The following is an 18337-nucleotide window of genomic DNA, read 5'->3' as shown; positions in this document are numbered from 1 at the left end:
TGTTACAGAAGCCATATAATTTATTCTGTGCCAGCCTCCCAGTTTTTGTTACCCCACCTTCTCTAATAACCCTGCCATATAAGGCAACTGTCAATGATCTTCATGTTCACTAGACTCTCCTTGAGGTTCAAACAAGGTGGAGAGCATTAACATGGCTATCTAATAAGCATGCTACAAACCACAGTGAGAGAAATGTGTGTATAGCTATGATGCTATCTATCTTAAAGTTAGGGTGGAGTACATCAGTAAAATGTGTTAAACTACTATTTTAACCGTAATAGAAGTTTAATAAGGAAATGGCGAGCCACCCTTTTGACAGTCTAATGATGTAAGCTAAGAACAAAAGATTCTTAGTTTTTTTTAGGGAAGACGGACAGAGAAATCTCCAGAATATCAGACTGGAAAAGCTGCATATCAGGACCAACACCAGCCAGCAAATGGGAGAAATTTGAAGGAACATCAGGCCTGAAAACCTTTCAGTACTCATACATGATCACATGAAAAAAAAGCCAGACAGAGTATTAAACCTGCAATAGAAAAAAAAATATTCTCCCCTCCATTCCTTTATTACAAGGCAGAACAAATAGGAAGATTAAATATGGACCCCCATGGTGCCATTTTTGAGAATAATTTTTCAGAGTGTAATCTCTCTAATTTTTTTAAACTACCCTCACTTCTGTAGTAGTCCATTGAGGTCTGTGAAAGGAATGACAATTAATTCCAAATCAACCTGCTGATTGAGCAAAATAGAAGACACTGAAGAGTTTATGGAAATGAACTTCCCCAAAACATATAACTGTAATTCAGTGTAACTGTTACTACATTTTTATAAGCCATGCACAGATTCTCTCTTCAGACCATGGGTTGGTATTAGGCTAAGGATTTAATATCTTCCAGGCCAAATCTAGTTTTGTCATTGATCTTTGTGGCCCGTATTCAAAATGCCCTAATTGGAGTGAGTGTTTATCCTCAAAGATTTACAAATATGTTCAATTCACAAATAAAACTATTTTTTCCTTTATGGTTAGTCTTGCAAACTCAACTTCTGATCAGTGTTAAGCTTGGTTCTTTCCTTCTGATGTATAATCATCAGCAATAAAGGTTCTATAGAACAAATTTTCCTTCCTGGATGTGAACAGGTGAAACTGACTGAGACTTAGTAAAAAATTCAGGTTTTTGTTACACAACTGAATCCCCACAATCACTGTCTCCTGGCTGGCTTGGTCCTAGTACTAAAAGGCATGAAAAGCATTATTGTTGTCATTAAAGAACACAGGTATGACAGAATATACAAAGGAAGCATATGGTTTAGGTTAGACGTTGCTACTTTTACTTAAGCCTGGTCTACACTAGGCGTTTAAACCGGTTTTAGGAGCGTAAAACCGATTTAACGCCACACCCGTCCACACTGAGAGGCCATTTATATCGGTATAAAGGGCACTTTAAACCGGTTTCTGTACTCCTCCCTAACGAGAGGAGTAGCGCTAATATCGGTATTACCATATCGGATTAGGGTTAGTGTGGCCGCAGATCGACGGTATTGGCCTCTGGGCGGTATCCCACAGTGCACCACTGACCGCTCTGGACAGCAATCTGAACTCGGATGCAGTGGCCAGGTAGACAGGAAAAGCCCCGCGAACTTTTGAATATTTCCTGTTTGCCCAGCGTGGAGCTCCGATCAGCACGTGTGGTGATGCAGTTAAAAATCAAAATAAAGAAAGAGCTCCCGCATGGACCATGCGGATGTGACCGCAGTAAGGGCAGGCAAATCTGTTCTATCAGCGCTCCGTTACAGAAGACGAAATTCAAAATCATTTTTAAAAAAATCTCCAGACAGACGCCATAGCAGGGGCTCAGCGCACTGCTGCGTGACAAGCGTAACGGAAAGCCAAAGAATCAAATGGACGCTCCTGGACTGGAGGACTCAAGCTATCCCACAGTTCCTGCAGTCTCTGAAAAGTATTTGCATTCTTGGCTGAGCTCCAAATGCTTCTAGGGTCAAACACAGTGTCCGCGGTGGGTCAGGGCATAGCTCGGCAATCTACGCACCCCCCCACCCACCCCCAGAAGTGAAAGGGAAAACAATCTTCTCTTGACTCTTTTACATGTCACCCTATCTTTACTGAATGCTGCAGATAGACACGATGCTGCAGCACTCAACACCAACACCCTTGCTCCCCCCCTGCCATGGGTGGCTGATGGTGCAATAAGACTGATATCCATTGTCATCATCAGCCTATTGGCACATGGGGCAGTGCAAAAGGACTGGTAACCATGCAGACTAGCATCTGTTAGGTCGATCAAGGGTGCCTGCCCCTAATTTTTCCTGATAGATGGTGCAATATGGCTGGTTACCATCCTCATCATAGCAACAGGGGGCTGAGCTCCATCAGCCCCCACCTTCATGTGTAAAGAAAAGATTCAGTTGCCCCTGGATTAGGAGTGGGATGCTGGGCTCCTCTCCTACACACTGCTTAATGTCCTGTCTGGACTATCATAGCAGCTGGAGGCTGCCTTCCACTCATTTCTCACTAACAAGTCACTGTGTCATCACACAAGTGGGGGGACAATGCTATGGTAGCCCAGGAAGGCTGGGGGAAGAACAGAATGAACAGGTGGGGTTGTTGCAGGAGCACCCCCTGTGAATAGCAATACAGCTCATAATTTCTGCAGGATCTGACACAGAGCAGCTGTGCTCTCTGGTTATGATATACAGTGGTTCTCTAGTACACTTGCCCATATTCTAGGCAGGACTGATTCTATTTTTAGATACCAAAAAGGAGGGATTGACTCAGGGAGTCATTCCCAATTTTGGCTTTTGCGCCCCTGGCTAAGAGCAGCCAGGGGCACTTATGACAGCAACTGATGGTGCAGTGCAAAAGGACTGGTAACCATGATCATCTTTTTACCAATTTATGGATTGGTAGATGGTACAGTATGGCTGGTAACCATCTCTGCTGTCATGCAAAAGCAAAAGCATGCTGCTGTGTAGCGCTGCTGAATCGCCTCTGTCAGCGGCATCTAGTACACATACGGTGACAGTCACAAAAGGCAAAACAGGCTCCATGATTGCCATGCTATGGCATCTGCCAGGGCAATCCAGGGAAAAAAGCCGCAAAATGCTTGTCTGCCGTTGCTTTCCCAGAGGAAGGAGTGACTGATGACATTTACCCAGAACCACCCGCGACAATGATTTTTGCCCCATCAGGCACTGGGATCTCAACCCGGAAATTCCAAGGGGCGGGGGAGGCTGCGGGAACTATGGGATAGCTACGGAATAGCTACCCACAGTGCAACGCTCCAGAAGTTGATGCTAGCCTCGGACCGTGGACGCACACCACCGATTTAATGTGTTTAGTGTGGCCGCGTGCACTCGATTTTATACAATCTGTTTTACAAAACCGGTTTATGCAAATTCGGAATAGTCCCATAGTGTAGACGTACCCTGTGTCATTTTTTCAGTGTAGAAGCACACTTTAAACAGAACAGTTTTCAAATACAACTTTATTTTTCCCTTTTTCAATTTTTACTACAGCAAAACTTGATTTCCTTTTATTGTGGAGGGAGGAAACTTAGAAGAAAAAGCTTACTAAAGACAGTGTTTAAAGGCAGAATAAAACAGAAAGGTTTGATGTACTTACTATACACTCACCTTTAGAGCCAGGGGCCAAAGCAGCTCGTTTGATGGCATAGGTTTTGAGACAGCGTTCAAAGGTGTCATCCCAGAGAGCCACTACCCCATCCTTTCCACCAGTTACAAATCCCTGCCCAAAAAAGTAGAATAGGATTAATTCATAGGTTGTCATCAGTAGATAATTTAGTATTTTTTTTAAAAAGATTATCCTTACTTCTACAATGACTTGTGCCAATACTGACTAGCATATTTGTGAATGTGGGGAAAGGTTACATCTGTATTTTAACTTTGTGGTTTGGGACCCTTTTCTCTAACAGGAATACTCTATTTCTATTCTTCTGCCTATGTCAGAAGACTGAAATTGTTTCATAAGGGGGAAAATATTGACAATAGATAAACTGGCAATAAAGCTGTAATCATTTGATGTTATAAATTAGGATAAACACAGTTTTGTCTTAAACGTTCACCATTCCTATATCTAAATTAATTATAACTGTGACAGAAAATGAACACTGTAGCTCCTTCGGCTGAAAAGGACATACTCTGGTTTAAACTTGTATCTATTCCAGATGACTAAAGCCTAGTTTACATACAAGTTTTGTACCAATGTTACTATTTTAGTCAGCGGTGTTTTTTTTTTTTTTAACTGAAATAGTCCCCCCCTGTGGGGACGCAGCTGAACTGATATAAAAGTGCCTTATACTGATGGAGCTTATTCCCCTTCCCATATTGGAATACCCATACCAATATATCTTTATATTAATAGAAGTATACCAAACTAGAGGGCTTGTGTTGCTTTAACTATGCAAGAAGAGTTAAAGTGGTATAGTGTAGACAAGGCCTCACTTCAGGGATTGGCAACCTTTGGCACGCGGGCCGTCAGGGAAATCCACTGGCGGGCCAGGACGGTTTGTTTACCTGCAGTATCCACAGGTTCGGCAGATCGCAGCTCCCACTGGCTGCGGTTTGCCGTTCCAGGCCAATGGGGGCTGCGGGAAGCGGCACGGGCTGAGGGATTTGCTGGCCGCCACTTCCTGCAGCCCACATTGGCCTGGAACGGTGAACCGCAGCCAGTGGGAGCTGCAATCTGCCGAACCTGCGGACGCTGCAGGTAAACAAACCGTCCCGGCCCGCCAGCGCATTTCCCTGACGGCTCGCATTCCAAAGGTTGCCGATCCCTGCCTTACTGTATGTTGACACTGTAACAGTTTTCAATTTGTAATCCAATAAAGCCCATATAATAGTTACTAGATTATATACACAAGGATACAGGATTATATACAATGGATGTAGTTAAAAAGTTTATTTCATTTACGGATTTTCTACCAGTTTGGAAGAAATTTCCTATGCATAAAATAGTGAAAATTGCTATAAATGGTAGAAAGTTTCAACCGGGAATGCCTGGTTGAAAAGGGACCCTGGTGCCTCCAGTCAGCACTGCTGATCGGGCTGTTAAAAGTCTGATCGGCGGCGCAGCAGGGCTAAGACAGGCTACCTGCCTGTTCTGGCTCTGCACAGCACCCCGGAAGTGGCTGGCATGTCCCTGCAGCCTCTAGGCGCAGGGACGATTAGGGAAGCTCCGTGTGCTGACCCTGCCCCCAGCGCTGACCCTGCCAGGAACAGCAGCCAATGGGAGCTACGGGGGCGTGCCAGCAGGCGCGGGCAGCACACACAGCCCACTGGCCCCTCTGCCTAAGGGCCACATGGACATGCCAGCTGCTTTGGGATGTGGTGTGCAGCCAGGGAAGGCAGGCAGTGAGCCTGCCTTAGCCCCGCTGCACCGCCGACTATGAGCCGCCTGAGATAAGCAGTGCCCGGCTGGAACCTGCATCCCGAACTCCCTCATGCACCCCAACCCCCTGCCCCAGGTCGGAACCCCGTCCCACACCTTAATTGTGCCCCAGACGCTGGGCCCCCAACCCCCTGCTCCAGGTTAGAATCCCCTCCCACACCCTAACTCTCTCCCAGATCCTACAGCCCCCACTCGCACCCCAGCCCCCTGCCCCAGGTCGGAACCTCCTCCCCCAGCCCTGAGCCCCCTCCTGCAGCCCAAATCCCTCATCCCCACCCCAGAGCCCACACCCTCAGCTGGGGACTGCACCCCCTCCCGTACCCCAACCCACTGCCCCAGCCCGGAGTCTGCTCTCGCACTCCAAACCCCTTGGCCCCAGCCCAGAGCCCCCTTCTACACCCCAAACCTCTCATCCCCAGCCCCACCCCAGAGCCTTCCCCGCCGCACCGTAATTCCCTAGCCCAGGCTGGAGCCCCCTCCCACAACCTGAAACCTTCATTTCTGGCCCCACTCTGGAGCCTCCACCCCCAGCTGGAGGCCTCACCCGCTCCCACACCCCAACCTCCTGACCTAGCCCAGTGAAAGTGAGAGCGAGCGATGGAGAGCGAGCGATGGAGGGAGGGGGCTAGAGTGAGTGGGGGCGGGGCCTCAGAGAAGGGGCAGGGCAGGAGTGGGCCTCAAGGAAGGGGCGGGGCAGGGTAAGGGTGTTTGGTTTTGTGCATTTAGAAAGTTGGCAACCCTACATCTGCTCAAGTCTTCACATAGTAACAAACATAACTGGCATATGTTTCTTTTAATGCAATGTAACAGAATCCCCTTTCACCCCCAGAGAGTCCCTCCACTTTACCTGCTTTATCCACTTTTACTCTTAAGGCATCATTAAACAGGAGGGCATGCAGCTCTTAAAATCAGTGAGAGGAGTCACTATAATATAATGATACAATGCACTTCCTCCTAATGGGAAATGCAACACTCTCAGTTCCCGCTGACTCGAGAGTGGGGAGCACCATCCAGAATCCTGAACTCCAATTATATGGTAATAGACTGCATTCATGTTAGGCCTAGCCACAAAGAGATTTTTATTAATCCAAACTATGTCTCATTTAAAATCCAAATAGTTCACTTACTTTTTCTAATGCATGCATGCTAAATACTGGACCATCATGTGCTTTGACAGTTTTTATGAGAAACAAATCTCTCCAGATACACACATCCCCAGTGGAAGTTCCAGAAAATGCCATCTCTTCAGTCCAGCCGTATACTGCACACATCATTGTATCAGTTCTTCCCATTGCACCTATGCAGCCCTTTCTCCCAATCAGTCCTCCTCCTGGTTTAGAATAAAAACAAGTAGTCAAATGCTTGCATAACTATCGCTTTCAAAACAATTTATAGGGCAACCTATCCAGATTAATAAATCTGTTTTCCTCTAGCCTAGGAATAAGCAAGCTTTGAAGGTTCTTCACGAATCATTACTTCTCACCTTCCCCCACCTTTTGGCACCTTTGAAGAAAAAGAAGGTATTTCACCTTTAGGATTTCATTTTACATGCTACTTGAATCAGGAGTTGAATTTATATACACACACATGTAAACAAACATACAGATATATCAGAGAGACAGTGTCTAAATACTACTTTAATTTTCTGTCATATGATTGTATGATATAAAGATTTTAATGGAATGAGTGGGATGACCATATTACTCCAATGTAAAAACTTTAAACACTACCAACACATTCTTTTCATGCTATATTTTTGGAGGAAAATTAATTTAGGACTTTAGCTTTAAAATTTGTGTTGATTCAGTATCCTGTACTGGCCTATAAGGGACGGAAATGTTATTACCAATATATTTGAAAAGCCTCTAAAATGTATGTAAAGTAGTGTCAGGATGCCCATGTCCAGTATCCTGTGACCTGTCAGGTGTGAAAATGAGATGTGAATTTTCACAAAATTCTCAGAGTAACTCCATGTATGAGACAACGGTGCCACCTAACAGATGAAGATCTAGGGATTTTTATATCTTCAAAGCACTGTGCTATGTCTTCAGTGATAAACCTCTGGATCTGTTTGCCAGCATTTGGCACTGATGAAGATTTCCCCCACAAACGTATACTTCAGTATCATGTGGTCTCAGGTCCACCAGTTCCAGGTCTAGTTTCAGTAGTGGATCTTGACTTAGAATATAGTAGGACTGACCTATATCTCAGTGCTTATACTCACAATGACTATCTCTACACTTTCTACATGATACTGCCACTATGTGCATTCTTGAGTTATGAAAAAGTGTGTATGGAGGATATAAGGGTCATAAGCGCCCCAATTTCGCCGACCCCTCGGGCAGAGGTGATAGAGACAAGAAAGGCTGTTTTCATTGATAAGTGAACGTAAGAATGTCGCCATTGGTTCAAACAGAGGTCTAGTAAGAGAGTGTAGAACAAGGCCAGGGTTGGATCTTGTATGTGGGGATAAATATTTTGGAGACCCTTCAGGAAACATTTTATGAGTGGATGTGTGAAGACAGAATGACCATCTATTGTGGCAGTGAAAAGTGGAGATGGCTGCCAAATGCACATGAATGGAGCTGGTGGATAATCCTGACCATTTAAGGCCGGGTCGGGCAAACTTTTTGGCCCAAGGGCCGCATCAGGTTTCATAAATTGTATAGAGGGCTGGTTAGGGGAGGGAGTCGTGGCCTGGGCCCCACTTCTTATCTGCCCCCCTGGACCCCTGCCCCATTAAGCCCCCCTGTTCCCTGACACCCCCCCCGGGACCCCTGCTCCATCCACACACCCCCGCTCCCTCTCTCCTGACTGCCCCTGGACCCCCGCCGCTCCATCCAACCCCTCCTCTTATTCCTGATGTTCCCCCCCCCCGGGACCCCTGCCCCATCCAACCACCTCTTCTCCCTGACCCCTGACTGCCCGTGGAACCCCTGCCCCTGACTGCCCACCACCCCATCCAACCTCCCTTCCTTCCTGATTGCCCCCATGGGACCCCTACCCCCATTCAACCCCATTCCTGCCCCGACCCCTATCCACATCCCCACCCCGACCACCACCCCAAATTCCCCTGCCCTCTATCCAACCCCCCCTGCTCCCTGCCCCCTTACCGTGCTGCCTGACACACTGGTGGCTAGCGGTGCTACAGCCGCACCGCCCGGCTGGAGCTAGACCACGCCACCACCGCCACCACACAGCACTGGGTCAGGCCCAGCTCTGCAGCCACGCTGCCCCAGAAGCTCAGAGCCCTGCCACCCAGAGCACTGCACCGGTGGCAGAGCGAGAGAGCTGAGGCTGCGGGGGAGGGGGAACAGAAGGAGAGGGGCCAGGGGCTAGTCTCCCGGTGCAGGAGCTCGGGGGCTGGGCAGGATGGTCCCACGGGCCACTGTAGTTTGGCCCACCTCTTATTTAAGGTGTAAAATATAGTCTAGGATAAGTGGTAGTTAAGCGCTTATTGCATCAACCTGATGGGAGACGCACCAGCATAGGAACCTAGTCCATTTGTGACATTAAGTGCATCTAGTCGTGCTGCGTCTGCTATTCAAGAGTATCTGTTTAACTGCATCTGAACAGGTTATTTCCAAATCCTAGAACCACAGAAGAGCCAGGCTTTGAGGTGGCGCATCTGTGGATTGGGATGGAGGATGTGACCCACATCCTGTGAAATGAGTTGTGGAGTTGGATGGAGGAGATGGGTTGGCATACTATCATGTGAAAGAGGTAAGTATACCAGATCTGTTGTGGACATGTTCGAGTGATAAGGATGACATGGGCTCAATCCCCCTGAATCTCGTGGAGTACTCAAAACAGAAAGGGGAAGGGAGGGAAGACATAAAGCAGTGGTGCATCCCCATGTGATGAGGAATGTGTCTCCTAAAGACCTGTGTCCCAATCCCACTCTTGAGCAGAATTGAGGGCATTGGACATTTTGTGGTGTGGCAAAAAGATCTATGTTAAGGAATCCCCAGTGGCTGAAGATAAGCTGAAGGATTTGCTTATCCAGTTCCCAGTTGTGATCATGGAAGTATCTGTTGCTCAATGACTCCACAGTGATGTTCTGGTGTCCAGGGAGGTATGTGGCTGAGATGTTGATGTCATGTTGGATACACCATCACCATAATATCAGTGCCCCCGAGTGTAAAGAGTGGGACCTTGGTCTGCCTTGTCTGTTGATGTAAAAACATGCAGACGATATTGTCTATCATGACTTTGATGGTGCGATATGCAATCAGTGGGAGGAAACATCAACAGGCATTGCAGACCACCTGTAGCTCTAGGAGGCTGATGTGTAGGGTAGATTTGGTTAAAGACCATCTGCCCTCCACTGTATGAGTGTGAGGGTGCACTCTCCAACCGATGAAGGAGGCATCAGTTGTTAGAATCGTGATTGGTGCTGGCTGAAGGAAATGAACCCCGACACAGATGTTCTTGGGCTGTGTCTACCAGAGTAGTGAGTCCTTGACCGTCCTCAGCATGGATAACAGTTTGTGGCTGCTGTGTCTGTGAGGGACATATGCTGTACAGACATATGACCGAAGACATTGCATGTGTAATTGTGCGTGCTTTATCCATGAATGTGGTGGCTGTCATGTATCCTATTAGCTGGAGACACATTCTGTTGGAAATCTGGGCACAGGCTTGCACCTTGGATACAAGATCCACTACAGTCAAGAATGTGTGAGGCGGAAGGAAGGCTCTGTCTTGTATGGCATCTAGTTGTGTGGTGATGAACTCCAGGTGTTGTATTGGTATTAAAGTAGACTTCTCCAAGTTCACATGGAGGCCTAGATTCATGAAAAGGTCCATTGAGACCTGGACTGTACTAAGAGTGTTGGCTTTGGATGAGATCTTGAGGAGACAGTCGTCTAAGTATGGAAAGATGACAGTGCCTTTTTTATTTAGGTAGGCAGCAACTACCGCAAAGACTTTGGAGAATACACAAGGGGCTGTTGATAGTCCAAAAGGCAGTACCTTGTACTGATAATGGTTGGCTCCCATGGTGAAACAGAGAAACCATCTGTGGGCCGGGTGTATTGTGAAATGGAAATACGCATCTTGGAGGTCAAGGGCCGAGAACCAGTCCCCCTGTTCCAGTGCTGGGATAATGGTAGAAAAGGTAACCATCTTGAAGTGTTGAAGTTTGACAAACATGTTTAGGTTTTGAAGGTCCAGGATCGGCCACCAGCCACTGGATTTCTTCTGGATCAGAAAAAATGGGAATAGAAACCCATTCCTCTATGTTGGGAAGGGACCAGTTCTATGGCTCACAGGTGCAGATGATGATTTATTTCTTCTCGTAAAATGGGTTCATGAGAGGGGTCCCTGAAGAGGGATGGGGAGAGAGGTGGGAGGGGCAGGATATAGGAAAGGGACGGAATATCCTTCCCTGATGATCTCTAGAATCCATATGTCTGAGGTGATTAGTCTCCAGGATGGAAAGAACGGAGCTAATCGATCACCAAACTGGTGGGATGTCGAAGATGGTTGATATGACTGGAAAAGGGGGGAGCCTCCTTGAGGCCTTGACCACACCTTCAAAACTGTTGCTTGGCTGCAGGTATTTGAGAGCTAGTCCATTGAGGAGTGGCCTGTCTACATTTGGTAGGGGGCTTTTATTGTTGGTGCTGAGTGTCATAGTGCTGCTGAGGAATGTACCGCAGTGGTCAGGATCGCATCGGGAGATGATACTTTCGTAGGTGTCTCTTTGGCACTGGTTTGTAAATACTAAGGAAGTGGCAAGTAGCTCGGCAGTCTTTAAGGGTGGATAGGGAATCAACCATATGTGCCATGAATAGTTTGGGGCCCTCAAAGGGTAAGTCTTTAACTGTGGTTTGTAACTCCTTAGGAAAGCCTAAAAGGTGCAGTCATGGCGCCCACTTCATAACCATGCAGTTGCGATGGAGTGGGCGGTGATATCCACAGAGTCTAATGAGGCCTGTAGGGCTGTATGGGCCAAGAGGTGTCCCTCAGATATAAGCACCTGGAATTGTTCTTTCTTGGCCCCAGGAAGGTTATGGCCGTGTTCCTATATTTTGGAGTAGTTGTACTTGGCCGTAAGAGCCTCGTAATTAGCTATTAGAAATTGGAGTCTGGCAGATGAATAAGTCTTGCGTCCGAATAAATTAAGCTTTTCCACTGTCTGTCGTGATGGGTAGATCAATATTGATATTTGTAATCCCTTCTCTTGAACCACATTAACTACTAAGGAATTTGGGGTGGGATGCAAGAAAAGAAATTCCACATCTTTTGCAAGAACATTTTTGTCTGCCCATTTTCAGGTTGGAGGGATGGTCACTGGGGTCTGTCAGAGCACTTTTGCAGGATTGAGAAGAACCTTGTTGATAGGTAGGGCAATTTTGGAGGAAAATAATGTGTGCAGGACATTGAGCAATTTATGCTGCTGATCTTTCACTTCCTCCAAAGGAATCTGTAGGGAGACTGCATCTTGTGGAATAATTCGTGAATGTGTCTGAAGCTGTCAGCAGCAGCAGGAGGTGGGGGCCTGACAGCCTCATTGGGGGAAGAAGAGGAGAAATATAAATGTTGGTGGAGCTTCCTCCTCCTGTTCTTCCTCCTCATCCAGTACTGGGGGAGGTTCAATCTCTGATGTTCGAGAGACCAATGGAGAAGGGAGAGATATAGGTCTCCAGCTTTGCTCCACGAGAGGCTTCCCAAATTTTGCCCTGTGCATGTCCCAAGGGTCCCAATATGACCAATGTGGAGGGAGTGGAAAATGTAGTTGCATCCACAGTGGTCCACAAGAGGACAGTGGTCCAGATGTGGATTGTGAATAGTGAGGATGTGTAGATGAAGCCTGTTTTGAATAAGAGGGTGTTATGCTTATACAAAGCACACAAGATTTTTTATAGGGGAGAAGGCAACACGCTGCATTTATTGAGAATACAGCAATTAGCATGTTTTTTAGTTACACATACACACACCATGCACACTGTCCCGCCAGTCGATGTTATAGTTACCAGTCCAGATCAACCTAGTGGCCAGCTAGGTTGATCACCAGTAGGGAGGAGCCAGGTTCTGTCGGTTGTGACACGATGCTCTGGGGAAGTCTTGGCAGGACGAACCCAAAATTTTATGGCAAGGCACCCTGTTTATATAGTGATTTTTTTTTACTGGGACCAATGAGTTTTGCTCTGTTATGCAGTAATTGTTGTTTGACGAGGGCTTGTTTTTTTTAATTGTTTCTTTTATTTTTTATTACAGCTATTTTGTTCCTATTGATGGATACCTGTCTCATTTTTAGAGCTGTTAATTTGCCCTTTTTTGACATTTCAATAGGAGCGTGTTGCAGCCTTCCGGCACTCTTGCACCTGTCTTTGGCTGGTTTTTTTTTGTACATTTGGTTTAGCGATGGCCTTTACATTTATTTTTTAACACATACTTTTTTTATTTACACACAAAACAATTAATTTACACAGAACATTTTGAACAGGAACACTGCAGTGTAAAAGAAGGACAATTACTGCATTTTTTAACTTATTTTAAAATGCTAAACATACAACAAATTGGTGAGCCTTAAAGGTTTGTCACTGCCTTGAAATCAGTCCAGACACAGATTCTGGCTGATGTATTTTTACCAATGGCCCATTAGACCATTCCTTTCTGTTATTTAAAAAGAGTGGCTGGCAGGATATGATCAAATAATACACCAATACATTTAATACATGCTTCATTATATTATTCTTTTTTTATTTTAAATTATATTAATATAAACATAAAATTCTAATACTACATGTCCCCCTTTTGACCCCTCAAGAAAAATACTTGAGTGGGTCATATTTAATACAATTTTTATAACAATATATTGAGAGATAATTTGAGCTTGTGGTTGTAATTTAATAAACTTTTTTTTTGCTTAATAGCACACAATACATTTTTAGCAAGCAAACACAGGACAATATTAATGGACGAACATTAATGGATGAAACTTAATAGACAATGTTCTCTTAGAGGTCAGGAACCAGCCTGTAAAAATATTGTATTAAATGATAGGCTGTTAGGGTTTTTTTAGATTTAGCAATTTTTAGTATGTTTTTATTGGCATAGAATATTTGATTGGCATGTAATATTTGAAGGGTGGGAAGGGCTTTTTGTGTGTGTGTTGTAAAAACTGAGTTACTTTTTTAGTTTATTTTATATATATGTTTTTAGTGATGTGTTTCTCTTGCATGGTTTTGTGGTGACAGGTAGGGAAAAGCACACCCATTTTTGAGGGCTTTATTTTGTACATTTTTGATTATTTATTTATTTATTTTTAGCTTATTGACCTATAACCCGGAGGAGCCAAAAGGATTTTATGGTTAATTTTGGGAGAAGGCTTATTTTTTATATTTTTGTTTTTATAGATTGTTGGTGAGTAATTTTAATAATAATTTTACTTAATAACAAATTAGGCTTAATTATGCTGGAAACATATTTAATTTATTTATATTTGTATGTGAATAAGGATTTTTTTTTTGTTGCTTTAAAAGATGTGTTAATATTTGAACATTTTAGATATTACCCAAAACATTTAGTGTTTAAGTGATGCTAAACTAAAAATTTGCTTTTTAGTACATTTTATGGCTAAGGCAGTTTTATTTTTTATTTGTATATGTTGTTTATATAGCAGCTAGAAGGTTATTTTGCCACCGCTACATATTTTAATGTTTCTTTCAGGTTTATTAGATATATTTGTATTAAATTTATAGTATTATTTGCTTGTTTGTGAATGAGATTATTTTGCAGTTGTGACAAGAAACTTAACTTATTTTTAATTACCTTTAGGTTTATAGTAATTATAATTTTTGCTTTAAAGCTAAAATTTTTAATATGGTGTTTATTATATTTTGTTTTGTTTTGTTATTGGAGTGTTGATATGTTTTTATTTAGGCTGTTATAATAGGGAGGGAGTAGGGTGGACATTTGGGTTTTAATTTAGATATGTTTAATTGAGTTTAATACTTACTAATTTTTATTTTTATTAACAGGGGATTTAATAAGACTGTTACTGGACTACTTTGAATTGTTTTTTTAAATTTTAATTGGGGTGTTTTTTTGAATGCATAGTTTTTGGTTTAGGTTTTGGTGCACGTGTTTGGGAACTACAGGTTTAATTTATTACAGGGTACTGGATAGTATTTTACAATAACTGTTAGTATTGTTTATGTTTTAATGGACTTATTTTATTAATATGGTAATTGTGGGTAGCTGGAACTTAGGTGGTATTTTTATAGGGAATTTTTATTTTAACCTTTATTTTTTAGTGTTTTGGTATTTTTGTGGTGTTTATAAGGTGAACCTTAAGGGTTTTTTTGTTTTGTTTTTTTAAGGCATATATATTGGTATTTTAAAGGGGTTTAAGAGTTGGCTAGTATTTTTATTATACCATTTTTTGAGGATTATTGGATTATGGGTAGGAATTTATGATTGGCTGGCAGGGAGTGAATTATTTTGTAAAAATATTGACTTATAAGGAGGGCTGCATTTTTTTTTATCATTGCTTTCATTATTTGGGTTCTAAAAGTTTTTAGAAGTAGCTAAAGCCAGACCTTATACTGGAATTTTATTTTTTGTGGATTAAAATTGTGGTGGGTAAGCAGCACCTTGTGCTTAGGTTTTGGGATTTTTTTCCCCCAAAGAATGTAAACAATATTATTTATGTAAATAATTTAATTTGTGAAATATGTATTTATTTTATTTTTTATTTTTTTTAATATGGTATAGTAATGGGCTAAGGCGGTTTACTATGGAGTAAGGGCTTATTTATTTTGATTTTAGTGAGTGATTTTTAATTTTATTTTGAGATATATGATTTGAGTTTTTGTTTTTTATAGGGCTGTTTTTGTGGGATTTTGTTTTTGAATTTGTTGTTTATGTGTTTGATGGCCCGATTAACTCTATATGGAAGTGTGGTTTAAAATTCTACTACTACAAGGGTGTGATGGAGCACTCCTCCTTCTCCTCTTCCTCCCTGTCACTGAGGGTGCCCTTGTCAGGGGGAAAAGGGAGGAATCTCATGAGTCCAGAGAGGAGGGTGGAAGTGGGAGGAGGTCATGTCTGAGCAGAGGTGACTCGGGCATGTCAGATACAAGCTGGTCTTTACGGTATCTAAATTCCTGGGGAGGAGGAAGGAGCATCATCAGCACCAGTAGATGACTGGGTGCCCAGGTGGAGCTGAAGACTTGGTTAGTGCTGAGGACTTGCTCGGTGCTGACAGCTTTGTTGGTGCTAAGGACTTGGTCGGTGCTGGCAGTTTTGGCAGGGCCAAGGACTTGCTCTGTGTCAACGGTTTCAGCTGTGCTGAAAAGGACGCCAGTGCCAGTGGTTTTGTCAGTGCCAAGCTCCTGAAGTCAGAATGTCGTGGTCTCCAGTGCCAAGAGATGGTGCTGAGGGCTGTAGCTTTGCCTGGTTAGGGTCCCTAGACTGCAGTTTCATCCCGGAACCAGAGGTAGTTGGGTCCTGGAGCTATGTCCCCTGTCAGATGATGTTGAGACAACTGACCTCACAAGGGAAGGTGTTCTGGCAGGCTGTGCCTCAGAGTGTGAGGAGGGAGCCTGTTTTCTTGTCAGAGCGAGAAAGACACAACTTTCTCTTAGAGGGACGTAGGGAATGAGGATCGGCAGGCAACCTGGCAGAGCGTGAAAGCCACACAGGGGGAGAGTCTGGGTTCGATGCTGGGCGCTGTGATTTCTCCATGAGAAGAAATCATAACCGAATGTTCCAGTCTTTTCTGGCCCTGGCAGTCAAGTTGTGACAGTAGGAACACTTTTCTGGAATGTGTCCCTCTTCCAGACAGCGAACACACTGCAGGTGGCTGTCCATTACTGGAGGGCATTACAGCAAGAGATGCACCTCTTAAACCTGGGAGATCTGGGCATAAGGGTGAGGAAAAAAGCTTCCTGTTCGGAAGTGTGAGAAGCAGGGAAATGAAAACCTAATTGATGAGATAATAATAAAGGTGAAGCGAAAGCAATTTTTTTTATATAAGAGGAAAGAAGAAGAAGAAGTTCTAAACTACACTAAAACTGACAGGTAAGGCACTACTCTAATGAGGGAAAAAGGAGAAGCGGGCTCTTCTGCGGATTCCGTCCCAAACCAAAGGTGGTAGAGAAGAAACTGGGCGGGGGGCAGTCAGACAGCACAATAATATATATATACGTCCCGCTCACAGCACAAGAGAGGGGAGGTGCGAATGTGCAGTCTGACAGGCACTGCTGATGAAGATCTCCGATCCTAGGGGCAGGGAGTGCTGCTGCACCTACAGTGGAGAACCCATAGGGACACTATTCAAAGAAGAGTTAATCTCAGCAGCAGCCTGCCAGCATTCTAATAACTTTATTAAACAGCAGCCTACTGTAGCCTGGGTTCAACCTGGCTAATTTCTTGGGCAGTCCATGACTGAAATGACGAGGGTGGCTGTTTTCCCTGCAGTTAAATGTTCTATAGCTCTTAAGGATTAATCTTAAAATGAATGGGAAGGATTCACCCGAGCCAGTGTATTTTCAGAACTACTAATGATGTCTGAGTATTTGCAGGTCCTGTTGACACAGTAGTTTTCTCCAGCAAAAGAGGTAATCTTTTCAAAGACCCTTTTGGCTCCATATGCCTTTAAAGATCTGATACACTGGAGTTCAGAATACCATTGAGATGGTGTTTTTCCATTGTTCTAAATTAAACGTTTTCAAATAGATTAAACATGCATCTATTCTTTAACTTCTTGAGTTTTTGTAGTCATGTTTAGCAAAGACAGCCACACAAAGTATAATTAGTAGGTATATTCACTGCAAGAGCCTTGTCTGCAACCTTATTTGTGCCTCTTACAGGCGGACCTTAGATTTTTAAAATTGCATTCCTTTGTGATTTAGATCATTATATCTCTATTTTATATATGTATCTATCTATGTATTTTACCAACTAAATATTGAAGGTCTGAAATTATTACTTGTCCTCTTTGGTATCACCTGAAAACTTTTTTTGTATATGTTGAGTGGGATTTATTACATTATCCTACAGCTGTGCATGAGATATTTTGAGCTATATAACTTTTGTGACAGATATGGTATTTCCTGAAATACTCTTGAAACACCTTATGGTGTTAAATGTATGTAACTTCTTCATGGGGAGATGTGACAAACATTGCAACTCCATGCAGCATCTTTGGGGTCCATTGTTTTAAATGAATAGTTTCTGTAGGACTGTTCTATTCCATGGGGAAGGGCTACCACAGCTCCTACAGGAACTAAAACAATAGGTGGTTAAGGCAAATCAGGCAGTTTGTAATCTCCCCAGAGAGATACCACCTCCTGGGGAGGCTCGCATATACTAATTCAAACTAGATTCCACAGAGACCAACAGGCAAAGAAAAGACTCTGTGATAAATAGCCTGAGTTTAAACTGACTCAGGGCCTTTCTTTCTGATCAAACAAATGGACAGGCCCTTCTGTCCAATGGGGTTCCAATTCTTCCTGGGAAGGGATGGAAGGACTTTGGCCTACCGGGGCCCCATAAGACACAGGTGATCTTGGGTAAGCTTATTAACATGCATGCAGGTTCTTTTATTGTTTTTAATGTTTTCTCTGTAATACTTTCCCCTTAAGAATAAATGTGCTTGCTTATAAAGGGCTGTGTGGTAAGTTATAACTGCTACCAATTATGTTGTTCGTAGCCTTCAAAGAGAAAGCAAAGTGCAGACACTGGCCTGGTTAGGCAGTCTGGCTTGCTGGGACTATCACAGTGTAAGCAGGGAACTGTGTAGCCTGGAAAAGCCCCTGGTCCGGGGGGAGAGAGACATGGGTCTCCACCCAAGAGATGTGACAGCTGAGGAGCCTGGAGCCTCAGGGGTGCCTCAAGGGACCATGGAGGGGAAATATGGTGCAACTGCCCTGAATTGTGACAACTATTAATTGCAG

The 18337-nt window shown here is 43.8% G+C and overlaps 1 protein-coding gene across 3 annotated transcripts in view; it reads right to left on the bottom strand.

Moving 5' to 3' along the window:
* Positions 1–18337, bottom strand: part of EML5 (EMAP like 5) — a 337324-nt gene that overhangs the window by 106446 nt on the left and 212541 nt on the right. For all 3 annotated transcript variants that reach the window (XM_045015105.1, XM_045015106.1, XM_045015108.1), the window contains 2 exons: positions 6554–6756; positions 3653–3764 (listed from right to left, as the gene is read on the bottom strand). In XM_045015105.1, the coding sequence (XP_044871040.1) occupies positions 3653–3764; positions 6554–6756 (315 nt within the window). The remainder of the gene's footprint in view (positions 1–3652; positions 3765–6553; positions 6757–18337) is intronic.

Source organism: Mauremys mutica, chromosome 4 (genome assembly GCF_020497125.1).
Source record: "Mauremys mutica isolate MM-2020 ecotype Southern chromosome 4, ASM2049712v1, whole genome shotgun sequence".
Lineage (NCBI taxonomy): Eukaryota > Metazoa > Chordata > Testudines > Geoemydidae > Mauremys > Mauremys mutica.
The sequence above is the reverse complement of the archived record's forward strand: the minus strand, read 5'-3'. Positions and strand labels throughout refer to the sequence as shown.